Source organism: Drosophila ficusphila, unplaced genomic scaffold, assembly GCF_018152265.1.
Source record: "Drosophila ficusphila isolate 14025-0441.05 unplaced genomic scaffold, ASM1815226v1 contig_106, whole genome shotgun sequence".
Lineage (NCBI taxonomy): Eukaryota > Metazoa > Arthropoda > Insecta > Diptera > Drosophilidae > Drosophila > Drosophila ficusphila.
The window spans coordinates 2,888,665-2,901,612 of record NW_025063993.1 but is presented as its reverse complement, the minus strand read 5'-3'; the positions used below and the strand labels follow the sequence as shown (position 1 = coordinate 2,901,612).

Sequence of the window (12,948 nt, the reverse complement as noted above, 5' to 3'; positions counted from 1 at the left end):
CGAATAGGACAAGGTTTTCAGCTTTTTTACATATCATTTTATTATTATTGCTAATTCGTATGAGTCGTTAAAATTAAACTTAATATGGAGTACATTTACATAATGTAGAGAAAAGTCGCGCCCAAGCAAACGACATATCTTACGAAGCTAAACATCCAACTAGTGTGTAAATATATAGAATATATATATTGAGTGTATATAGAATTATATTAAATTTGTAATTCGTTTTGCAGCTGATGAACGATTTCCAGAGGGCGAAACGTTTTGACCACACACTATATCTGCCCAATAAGTTGCCAATGAGGTCTAGAAAGCGTTCATTGCCGCGTCATAGCCGCGGTCAGATCTACCAGATTATCATTTAGTTTTTTCCAAAAATTATTCCCATTTCTTTTTGTTGTGTTTGCATTAAGGCACTGAAGCTTCGAATTTTGTGCATATAGAAAGTAAGATTTTCGGTTGATCGAACTGTAAGTTCCCCGCATAATTGGGAAACTCCTGTCCGAATGCATCTACAAAATAAACGTACAATGCGCTTTCTAAAACACTTCCCTCACAGGTTCTTAGCAAATTTTGTTTTATAAAAAATATCCCTGACTATTTCTCCTCTTTCCTTTCTTTACTAGTTTATGCCTGAGGCCAATTCTATTAATTTGTGGCTTTGTAGTTCGGTTTTTTGTGGGAGCGTTTGTTGTTCTTTTGTGTAGTGGTGTAAGCTCTTATTATCGAAACAAAAACTAAGCTTAATGGTTAAAATTACATGTACAATCAGGGCATTTTTTAAATATATTACAAAGGCAGCTCTCTAAGGACAAGAATAGTAGTAATTATAATAAGTCTAATGCAAAATTATATTCAGCAAAATAGGAAATGCATATGATACGAGTACGACACGAATGAAGATTGCCCCAACCCAAAAGGTTCTTCTTTCCGAAACGGTCAACGCTTGGAGACGATCTTGCACTTACAAGTTTACATATAAATTAGATGGTTTATAGATCTGGACATGAACATAGATAATACCATACAATTTGGGGCGATTTCTCGTTGAGTATATAGGAGACAGTTTTGCTGGGTAACATGGACAACTCTAGTTCCGGTTTAGTTTAGGAGTTCTCACTTAGGCTAAGTATCGTCCTAGGTTAGACCATATTGACGGCGCCATCAGCCTCAAAAGTGGGTATTGATATAATATCGCTGCTGCGCACGGCTGACATCGGCAAAGTAGGACCCTCAACCTTGGGCTTAGCCGCCCGATTGCCCTGCTCCTCGTCACTGGAGTCGCTCGAATCGTCTTCGGGTTCGCTGAAGCTGTTCGTTGAGGTGGATGTGGTCTGTGTTTTCTTCATGGCCGACGCAATGTCCGTATTGCTCTCCAGCGTCGAGTGCTGACTCGAGGGCGAGTGACTGTACTCGGAGGTGTTCTCCTCCTCGTCTGAGACTATCACTACGTTGCGTTTTTGGATGGCAAGCTTCTGGGAGAGAGGGGCCTTGTAGCTGCGGCGGAGTCGCATTCCCCGACCAATGGGCAGTCGGCCAATGCTGCAATGGCGGGCAGATTGATATTAGCGTCACTTCAATAGTCTTTACATTGAACTACAAAATTGCTGGACTCACCTTCTTCTCCTCAGGGCGCACTTGTAGTCCGTGGTTTCACCCTCCTCATCCGACCAGCTGTCCTGCTCATGGGACTCTTCGTTGGCATTGCTTACCGAACTGCCGATTGGGTTGTCCCCCAGAGGCTGCTTTCGCCGTTTGCTCTGCGTGCTGCTGCACCGACTTAAGCACGGACTGTTGCCGCTTTCGCGTAGCTCCAGGGGAACAGCTCCCCCGTTCCCGTTCTCCGTGTTGCTGTTGGAGTTCGTGTTGGACTGAATGGACAGGCGGTTCTCGTTGATGAATTCGATGACTTTGCGGCCCAGGCGCTCCAGGTTTTCGTTGTCGCTGCAGCACTCGGTCATGTCCAACCGCTCGTTGCTGTTCATCACGTCGTCGATGAGCTGATCGGGACTGGAGCAGGCATCCTGGTAGGTCAGCTCGCTGGTGCTGAGCGAGTTGCCATTCGAGGGACAAGCGGGGTTCGGGGCACCGGCGGCGGATGATGTGCTTCCGCTCCGCGCCCGCGCCTGAGCTTGAGCAATTTTCTGCACCCGTTGCAGTTGGAGTGGCAGCTGGCGATGGTTCGGAACTGGCACATCGATGGGCCGAGAGCGAGGAGCCTCAGCGCTGGGACTTATGTCCGTTTCACTGACATCCATGGCGTCCGTTTGGGTGTGCCGCTCTACCAGCTGCACCTTTCTGTTCTCCGGCTCGCTCTGGTAGCGACGATCTCGCGTCGGACTGTATTTGGGTGGGGCACCAAAGGATCCGGAACCGTTGCGCCGGTGCCGGAAGTTCTTCTTGTTTTTGTTGGGCATCGTGCCGCCCAAGCCACCGCCTGGGATGATGTTGGCTAGGTACGACTTCGGTTGGCAATTGCTGTCCAGTTGGGCATAGAGCATACACTTCACAGGAGACTGAAAAATAGGAAAATCATATAAGTTCTAAGCGCCGAAATTGTGCGGGAAATTAAAAAGCAAACGCATCATATGATCCGGAATGAAGCATTGCGAAAGCAATAGCAATCATAGATGGATTTTGTTTTATACCTCCGGCGTAGTCTCGGGATCTGGCGTGGTTGACTGTTGTTGAATCACTGCTTGTGGCGGATTCAGTCGTCGGCGATAATGCTGCATTTTTCTGAGTGTGTTCCCCAAACGTCGAGTTGGCTTGTAGCCGCTTCCTGGCAGCTTCCGTTCACGTCTAAAAAAAAATTTAAGAGTATAATGAAATACAACTTTTTGCTGGCCCACAAGAGAGCACTCACTCTGCGATTTCCTTCTCCTTCTCCTGCAACTGGGACATGCACTCGCTAAGCTCGAAGAAGAGCTCGTTTGTCATCTGCAGCTTCTTCTCGTAAACCAGCCGGATGTCTTGGGCGTGTCTCCACTCGGCTGTGCGCCTCTTAATCAGGTCTTGCTCGTACTTGTGTATGCTAGTGCCGTTCTGGGTGATCTCCTTCAGGTGCGATCGGACCTCCTCCTTCCATGACTTTTGCGTCTCAAAATATTGCTTCTCTGTTTTCCTTAGGAGTTCCGGGCCGGCGATGTCCAGGTGCGAGAGAATCTGGCGGAACGATGGACGATTGCGGGGCTTGCTTTTCCAGCAGAGCTTGACGAGCAACTTGAATCCCTCTGGACAGGTGCTGGGCACCAACAGCTTGAGCGAGTTGTTGCCCACACCCCAGATAATGGCCGATGAGTCCACATCCTTGTAGGGGATCTCGCACGTGAGCATTTCCCACAGCACCACGCCGTACGACCAAATGTCCACCTTTTCGGAACACGGCTCGTTTCGTATCACCTCCGGTGCCATCCAGGCCACGGTGCCGGCGAAACTCATCTTGGTGCTGATCTCGTTCCACTCGCGACTTGTGCCAAAGTCGCTAATCTTCACCACTTCATTTGTACTTATCAGTATACTAAAAAGTAGATACAAAAAGTAATTCATTTTTTCCAGTGTTGCTTTTTTTGTGACTTACTTGGGGCTCTTTAGATCTCTGTGGATGATCTTGTGGGAATGCAGATACTGCATGCCCAGGGCAATTTGCTTCGACCAAGAGACCAAGCGGGACGGTAACATGACTTGCTCCTCCTTCAGTATATTCTGCAGAGGCCCATATGGACAGAACTCCATAATAATGCAAAACACGGGCGATTGAGTGCAAACTCCTCTGCAATGTAGAAAAATGTTTAGGGGATTTTATGTATTAGAATTAAATGTAAGCGTAATAGTTTTACCCTTGCAGAGCAAAGGGTATTATAATTTCAGTCAAAAGTTTGCAACGCAGTGAAGGAGACACCTTAGACCCCATAAAGTATCAAAGTATATTCTTGATCAGCATCACGATCACGAAATACGTCTGTAGTTGTGTAGTTATTGCACGCAGTATGTAAGCCGGAACGGCTTAGAATGAAAAAATGAAAAAAAAATTCTCAAGCCGCTGTTTTTGATCAGATCGACTTGATTTCTTCCAGACAGGGCCGGCGGAAGGCGTGGGTACTATGGGTAGTACTAGATCGAAAAGTTTATATAGAAATAACGGAAATAAAATTATAACATCGTTGTTTTTCATCAGACAAGCATAATTTTTGGAATATAGAATTTTCTAACGTCTTTTGAATTACAATTAAATTTCATCAAAACCGAACAACTATATCATATAGCTGCCAAATGAACTATGGTCGAAAATATGGAAAATTAATAGAAAAATCGGTTTGGCTTCGATGTTTTTTTAACCTTTATGTACTTTGTTCGACATATAATATTTGATGACTGCAGCAGACTCCAGCTAGCTTCCTTTCTTGTTAAAAAACAAATTTTTTGTATAAGGCTGTTCTCCAAATTAGTTTTCTAAGTTAAGTGTTGATACAAAAAAAAAAATACTAAAATCGAGTACGTCGACTTAAAAAAACCCGTTACTCAACCGTGTTGCGAATAATTACCGCTTTTTTCAAACCACTTTAATATCCATAGAAGTCCAATTTTTGAGCCAAAACATTATTTGACTTTTGAAGTGTGTGAAATGTGAGTGCAACAAAACAAATAAAATGGGGGCGGAGCTTAAGCTGTAAAACCCTTTTGCTGCGTATTAATCATATGAGCGGGCTTGTCTTATAGCAAAATTCGACTACCGAAAGTTGCTTGTGGAGGAATGCTGATTTGTGCATACGAGTGGCCACATGTGCAATACTGATCTTCAAGTTTCTATACTCTCTAATAGCAATTATACTCTTTGAACTTTTTCTGCAAAACATCTGCGAGCATCTGATATAGAAATTCATTTATTCCCTAAAAGTTGCATTAGCAGTCTTTGATAAATAACTATGTTTTGTACCGTCTTCCCAAAAGTTATCTAGCATTACTTTATATTTTATACAGATTTTGAACATTTTTGTTTGATACCAGAAGTCTCTCTTTGGGAATACTCACTTAAACTTAATAATATTTTCATGGTCGAGCTTCCTCAGATGCTTTATGTCCGTTTCCTTTAGTTCCTTAACCTTCTTAACGGCCACAATCTCGTTCTTTAGCTTTCCGCTGAAGACGGCTCCCTGCGCCCCGCTTCCGAGCCACTCCAAGTCCGTGATGGACTCGAAGGGAATCTGCCAGTCTTCGCTCCGTTGGCTCTTCACCTCGATGACGCCCGACTTTCCGATAAACGAGAGCACGGGCTTCATGCATCCGAGGAGCCCGTACATCCAGCCGATCGGCTTGTCCGGATGGCCGAAGCCCGCCGCCGCTCCACCCACGTGGGGTGGCCAGCGCTGTTGGCACGTGTTCTCCGCGCTGCTGTCCGTGATCTCCGCATAGTTGGTATGCTGCTGCAGCCGGGGAGGAGAGTCCAGATCGGGGGACTTGAAGGGCAGGTCCGTGGTGGCGATACCCAGGTGACCAAACTCATCCTGCAGGCAAGCCATGCTGTGGAGAAATGAAAATAAGAAAGAAAAATTAATAATTGTAATTACAATTATTCGGAATACCCAAAGTTATATTAATCTAGAAATGGGCATGTTTACTAGAGTGAGTTGAGTGAGCTGGAATCTGAATATTCAATGCTCTGTCTCTAATGGTTTCTATAAGAATGAATTCTTGACAATATAAAAGCTATGACTATTTTGTATAGTTTCCTGTATTGTTCATATAAATGTCGCCCGATTTTTTTTATATATTATATTATACTGTATAATACTGCCTGCAATAACTACACAATTTTTGCTAAAGTTTCAGCGAGATAGCTTTATAACTGAGAGGCTTATTTACTAGAAACAGACATTCATGTCTAGATCGATTCAAATAGTGATGCTAATCAAAAAAATATGTGTATACTTAATGGATTCTGAGCTGCACCTCCACTGTCTTGCAAATTTCAGAATGCAAGGGAATAAATATCCCCAAAACTTCGTGTTGATAAACATTCAATTAGGTCAAATTAGGTCGCTATCTTGTTAAATTTCAAATTCGAAAATATTGTAAAAGTTTAAGATCTGAATGGTACAAATTTTCTTATGCAATCTAACAATCTGGTGTAATTAAATTATACAAATTACATTATATGGTCGTCCGATAGTAGGGGTCTTAAATCTTACATTCTTAACAGGAAATCCAGAGCATTCATAATTTAAATTTTAACATTCAAATTTTAGGCTCACTTACTGCGTTCCAAAACAAAAAAAAATGTTTTTTTTTTCACTACCTTAGAACTTTTTTATATTTATAGTATACTTATAGCAAAGCTGTTGCAAGTCTGTGTGCATAAGTTTTTTGATTCTTGCCATCTTTCATTTCATATTTTTAACACGAAAAGTTGAGAAGAATGAATGTACATATCTATGTATATCTGTATGTATACGACACCAAAAAAGCAGTCTTTAAAAATGAATTGGTAGGAAAGGTTTTCAATAGATAGAAAATTTAAAGCTTTTTTTAATATTGTTAAACATTTTAAACTTATGACCCAGCTCAACATTCTGGTAGGCGCCATTATTATCAACTAAAACGTCTACTTCAGATTGTTTATCAATCACAAAATGTTGCTAAAAATATAACGATTACGCATAGCCTTTAAATAGTTCTACCTTTTGATATAAAAATAAAGGTGATAAAATCCTACTCAACCCAGCATCAACATTTGAAATTGCAACAGGATGTCGGATGAAACGCAATAGTTTATTGCTAGTTAATTGTCCGTTTGATAATCAAAGTGCTTTTTGCGATTTCTATGTTTACACATGCCATAATAATCATTTTTCGTGCTGACATAGTGAACGGGCACAAAAAAAAGCAAACTTTGATAAAAACAAGCCCGTGCAAATAAATATTAGAGAACTGATCGCTCGAATTTCAGTTCTTTGCACACATACAATTAAAAAAGCCTTCCTGTTGGAATTCGTGTTTGTTATTTTTTGTCTGATAAGATAAACAAACACAGGAAAACGGGGGTGAGGAGGCGTGCAGTGCAAAAGTGGGAGCAGGTGAAAAAACATTTATCATTTGTCACTGCCAGAACGGTCATAAAAACAGCAACAACTCCGAGTAGAAAGTCTGATAGTCAAAATCACCTGCTCCGGACTTTCATACACTCACGCATCCACGTTTTCATATAAGGCTAGCTAGTGTTCTTTTCAGATTTCGTCTAGCATTAGTATTGACTCTAGGTAGGAGCACGTGTCTGGTATTTGTACAAATGCATTGTAATATATAAAAATACTTATTTGATAATATAGGTACATACATATGTACATTTCTCTAAATGCTAGATCATTTTGTAGTGAAAAACAACCATATTAATATTAATATAAAAAGCTTTAGTAGAAGTTGCCGTTTACAAAATTTTTTTAAATATGTGGCATAGTACAAAAAACTATAGTTTCATGGGATAGTTTCCTAAGAATATTAATGGAAACTTAGCTATATATATTTAATATTCCAGAAACAAATTTACTAAATGATTTTATTCTTTGTTCTTTGTTTAAAATTATTTTATTTTATTTGTTATAGTTGAACCATTGAATTATTTGACATTATCTGGTAAATAAACTCAGTTTCAGAGTCCAAAATAAAACTTAATTTTCTGTCCTATTTGCAAAAATGCGGTACGGATTTAATACGATACTAGGACGGGGTAAGCGACAATTTTGATACATTAATTCTTTATTTGTTATAACGGCCAGATGCATAAATTCTGACTTTCTCGTGTCACGCAGATTAAAAGCCAGCAAGGTAGCTTTACCTGTTGCCCCATCTGTAACACAACCGCACTGCGCATCCATGTACCGTTCTTTGCTGTTTGAGTTTTTGTTTTTGAGAATATAACCGTCCTGCTCGCACATGGTGAGTGGCACCCGCCGTGCAAATGTCAAAAACCTTTCGTTAATTTATGAATTTGTGAAAAAGCATTAAATTCCGTCACCAAATATTAATTTCTGAGTTGCTCGACTAAGCACGTTTTGACCTTTGCCGGGAGGTTCATAGAACGCGGATATTTGGCGGCGTCTTCTCATTTCTTTTTTTTTGCATAGGTCAGCGGTGAATCTCAGAGATTCTGTGACTCAGTGCATCTTCAGATACTTTTGGGTGTTTTACCTTTTTTCTTGGGTGATGATCTTGTCGGGTGGCTCATTATGGCTAAAAAACGGTATGGTGTAGACCATGGTTAATTTTTCTTTCTTTACTTTTTTGTTTGCTTTCGTAATTAGTTTTCACGCAATAAGAATTTCATTCATTCATGCGACGCGACTGCATTGATGCAAATTTTACGCTTGCTTTCGGTCACCAGTTTTTTTGTTTTTGTTTACGCACTGAGCCGACAACAACAGTTGGCTAACTTTTGATTTAAAGTTCGTGCCAAGCACGAGCTGCCACCAAAAAAACAACAACAAATTTTTTTTGTCGTCCGATGTTTAATAATAAAAAAAAATGACGTCAAGGTAAGTTGGTATGTTTTTTGTTGTTTTAATTACAAGAAAAAAGAGACGAACGAAGCGCGTAACACTTTCGTTGGCGGTTTTTCAAGAGTGTTGGTTATGGGCTGGGAAAAAAGTTTAATAATTTCACGTATTTCGCACAACTGCGTCACATCAACACACAGACAGCAGTGAAAAACTGATTTGCCGATAAGCTGTGCTGTTGTTTTTGTTGGCTCACGAACACTCGAGCGTATTTTAAGGCTGGCTCGCGAAATTCACGCGCACAGACGACCGTCAGAATCGTTCGATTTTCGCCAACTGAATTGCGAGCGGGAGCATATGCATAGCGGCGTAGCTTACCATTATCAGCACAGCTTTCGGATGGGGCTCTCTCTTCCACTCAGCTTTCATCGGCTGTTATCACTTCGCTTTGTTGTTGATCAATTCAGACTGACCGAATTCGCAAGTGCCTGTATTGAATGGCGTGCCATTCGAGGTCTCTCTAAGCTTGGCTGCCATCTGGCCACACTCCAAACCAGTTTCCATGGAGGGGACCACATGATCAAAAGCACACACACAGGCAGGTGAGCGTACTTTGTAGGTGCTCGTGCATGTGTGAATGCGCGTCTAGGAAGTCTTTCAATTACGCCCCCCGCAATGTACCCATTCCACCTACAGTGCATACCACCGAAGGTATTATCTTAAAAAATTAACTTTTTCCCATAAGGAAGGAAATAAGGAGTTTAAAATTTCTTATGAAATGTTTTAATGTAAAGTGTGTGTTTTTGTGAAATAGTATCACACAAAATAAAAAAAAAATATTTTATGAGCTTTGTTTTAAGAGTTTCATATAAATACATATATACATAATATTGGAATAAAAGATATCTGTTAATATAGTTGTATGGATCCTGTGGGCTTGTTTTGCGTTTTATATCTTAACAGCTTAATCAAAAATACAATTTTTTTGTTGTTTATGTCAATGAAACCATTTATCTACTGTACACTGTGTCTACTTTTTATCATTTCACCACAAGCTTTTTGCTTAGCACGTGTTAACGTTTTTTATAGCGCGTTTGTGGTTTTTGCAACGATTTCTATTTAGACGTATTTAACCCCCACTAGTCCTAACTAGGAATCTTGTTAAAATTGCAGTTTCGAAAAGAAAAACCTGTCTCGATCAGATAAAGTTTGCTTTCGTTAAGGTTAATCGACCTACAGTATTACAATTTGAAGGTCATTACCACCTTTATTTTCCGGCAGATTCTTGAAATTTTAATGAAAATTTAAAGATAAGGGGGAAAACTTCCGAAACACTCTTATTCGAAAAAAGGTTTAAAAAAAATTTAACAACATCGAAGGTCAAGGAAGTACAGCCTCCGTTTTTGCGTCAATTTTGTTGCCAACATTGTTCAATATAAAGATTCGTCTGCTTAGGTATCTAAATTTATCCGTCTAAAGATTATCCATTTCTGTGTTTTTGAGAGCACTTCAACAATATTGAAACTCTGAATAATGGGAATATTTACTAAAGGTGCAGATGGAAATGGTTGTCCTGTCTTAGTTTAGGGGTACATAAACTTTAACTTTTTATAGTAATAATTCTAATGAATACGCGACCTTACCTCCTTCGCAGGTTGTCCGTCTGATCCAGGGAAAGATTGGGACTGCTGCCGTGATGTCGTCTTCGGCCGTGAAGTTGTTGCCGGGATGCGGCGGCGGCGACGTTGACCAGATCATCGCGACTTTTGCTTAAACTGTCGCTGAACGGTTGCATTGTCCAGAATTTGGATATTTATGGGTGGTTCTTTATTTGATCCCTACGACATTCTGGTCAAAACGATGTTGCTAAAAAGGGGAAATCACGGAAATCAATCACTTATTTTGTTACAGGGAACTTTATTCTTTTCACACACACACACGCACATTAACTTATAATCTTTTATCAATGAAAGGCAAAAATCAATAAGTGAGCGACGTCAAACGGTAAAGGGCGCAGGATATGCGTGCAGGAGAGCGAGCAAGAAAGCTGTAGCACCCACGCAAAAAAAAACTCACACATACAAAGTAAAGAAAGCCCAAGAAAAAGGGTCGATAATTGCACTTGTCAATTATTCACTTTGTATTCCGATTGAATGTTTTTGTTTCACTTTCAAACTGCAAGCCGAGTTATTTTTATAATGCCTTTAAAAGGCGAGTTGCACAAAAGAACTAGCGCACACAGTCGAGAGCAGGTATTCAATTTTGATGTTTGCACATAAAAAAAACCTTAAAATAAGCACGCTAAGAAGGAGTTTTGGTTTTATAAAAATTGTGTGAATCAAGATGAGTTCTTCTTTTTAAGAATCATCCTAAAGCCTAAAGTTAGAAAAGCCTATTTCCCAATTTTGCATTAGAAATACATATGTATGTATGTATATTTCTAAAAAATCAACATTTTTCTATGCAAGTCAACAAAAATATATTAATATCGAAAATATTATGGCTTGTCTAAAACATATCAACAAATTTTTGTTTTTTGTGTAGAGCTTGACTTCTTCGTTATTTTTTTCTGTTTTACTTGGCCAAAGCTAGAACATAACAAAAACAACACGCTGAAATGTTGCCACACACACATACACTTTTCTCGGTATCGCTGTCTTTTTCAGTCGTCCAAAGTCTGGCCCTCTTAGTCGCACTCACGGCAGAAGCCTTACAGCGCAGCTTTGTGCTGTTGCTGCTTCTTCTTCTGCTGCTGCCTTTTGCTCGCTCTTTCGCTCTTTTGGCCAAGAAAATCAATATAAAAATTCTTGTATTTGCACATTTTTCACACACTTTGCACACTTTTCCAGCAATTTTCCATGGGAAAATTAATAGCTTGCGTTATTTCCTACATTGATTTGGTTGTTTGCGAAGAACTTTTAATTGATTTCAGCTTAAAACAGAACAATTAAAGACTGGTTTTCTGGCTTTCTTGGGGACCCGCAGCGAAACGCGTTTTTTCCGACCAACCGTCCGCACCAAAGGTAGATACAAATTAAAAAGCAAAAAACTGGCTGCTGGCTTTGGGCCGAAACCCAATCCGCCAGAGAGCGAGAAAACGAGAGAACGGATTTCCTCCCTCGAAACCAGTTTGGAGCGCAGGTTGTACGGCGCATGCGTGCGGGGGAGGGGGAGCACGAGAGAGAGCCATGGTCGCCAGCCACAAAAAATAATAAAGCACTTGCAAGGCACTCCGCTCTTGTTTGAGTTCCCCTGGTTTTCCTCTTCTTCTTTTTTGTTGTTTCTAATCAACTGGAGTCGCTTTAAAAGTTTTAAAAGCTCGAGCCCGCAACGTGAACGATCTTGTTGCCTGGCTTAAACGCTTTAAGAGCTGCCTTTGGCATGTTATCGATAGAATGCTAGAATTATAAAACAAATACAAATGTTTATATGAATGTGTAAGTCTTCAATAAAGTTTTACCTTAAAACGCGATCCTAGCAGATTCAGTGAACTTTCTTTTTTTTTTACGCGCGTTATAATCATAATCATTTAAAAAATGTATGTAGGAAACATGTACGTAGGAAACATAAATATGTACATACATATGTACAAACAAAATAATTTATAAGAGGATTAATCTTTCAACTCCTAATGTGATCATAACATAAAATCGTAAGTACAGTTAAGCTCCATTTTAACTTGAATTCTACTTTTTGAAAAAAAGTACATTTTAATTTTTTTTACACATGTTAGTATTTGTGTACATATCAGTCGATTGCTTTATTATATTTATTTATATTTATTGCTCTTAAATATTTTTTGACTACTAAGAAGGGGCTATTCATGAATTCTTTTAAATCATATTATTTGGGGATACGAGGATAAGAGTTACACAATGTTTTACGCAAGCCCCAAATGATGTATTCTGATCAGTGGCGTAGCGTGCCTTGTCGGGGCCCCGTATAAAAAATTTTTTGGAGGCCCTTATATGGAGGTAAAGATTTTTCACAAAAGAAAACAAGAAAGGAAGCTAGCTTCGGCAAACCGAAGCTTTTATACCCTTGCAGTCATCAAATATGTCGAAAAAATTACATAACGGCTAAACAACATCGAAGCTAAGACGATTTTTCTATTCATTTTCTATATTTTTGACTATTGTTCAAATGACGGCTATATGATATGGTCGTCTGATTTTGATGAAATTTAATTCGGTATTCGAGAATCGTTAAAATGAAAAACAACGATGTTAAAAATTTATTTCCGTTATTTCTATATAGATTTTTCGATCTTTCCTATGGCAGCTATAAGATATAGTTGTCCGATTTTTATGAAACTTTTTTCTCAATATAAGAGTTTTTAAAAACTTGATATTCAAAAAATCATGGTCGTGGGATAAAAAACAACGATGTTATCAATTTATTTCCATTAATTCTATTTATATTTTTCGATCGCTCCTATGACAGCTATATGATAGAGTTA

The 12,948-nt window shown here is 39.5% G+C and overlaps 1 protein-coding gene across 3 annotated transcripts; it reads right to left on the bottom strand.

Annotated features, from left to right (window-relative positions):
* Nucleotides 1-14: 14 nt before the first annotated feature.
* Nucleotides 15-11,538, bottom strand: LOC108088905 (mitogen-activated protein kinase kinase kinase 13-B). 3 transcript variants are annotated; one of them, XM_017186912.2, is made up of 8 exons: nt 11,381-11,538; nt 10,133-10,355; nt 5,032-5,520; nt 3,581-3,772; nt 2,867-3,520; nt 2,649-2,802; nt 1,618-2,516; nt 15-1,542 (listed from the first exon to the last, which is right to left on the bottom strand). In XM_017186912.2, the coding sequence occupies exons 2-8, from the start codon at nt 10,282-10,284 to the stop codon at nt 1,143-1,145; spliced, it is 2,940 nt and encodes a 979-aa protein (XP_017042401.1). In that variant the 5' UTR covers nt 10,285-10,355; nt 11,381-11,538; the 3' UTR covers nt 15-1,142. The 3 variants fall into 3 exon arrangements, with proteins under 3 accessions (XP_017042401.1, XP_017042400.1, XP_017042402.1); XM_017186911.2 differs by lacking the exon at nt 11,381-11,538 and adding an exon at nt 11,127-11,333; XM_017186913.2 differs by lacking the exons at nt 10,133-10,355; nt 11,381-11,538 and adding an exon at nt 8,185-8,476.
* Between the last annotated feature and the right edge of the window lie 1,410 nt (nt 11,539-12,948).

Excerpts from the sequence above, each read along its gene's own strand:
- LOC108088905 (XM_017186912.2), bottom strand. The coding sequence starts at position 10,284 with ATGCAACCGTTCAGCGACAGTTTAAGCAAAAGTCGCGATGATCTGGTC. Across the intron at positions 5,521-10,132 it reads ACGGACAACCTGCGAAGGAG|CATGGCTTGCCTGCAGGATG; the intron begins GTAAGGTCGCGT and ends ATTTCTCCACAG. Across the intron at positions 3,773-5,031 it reads GAAAATATTATTAAGTTTAA|AGGAGTTTGCACTCAATCGC; the intron begins GTGAGTATTCCC and ends TCTACATTGCAG.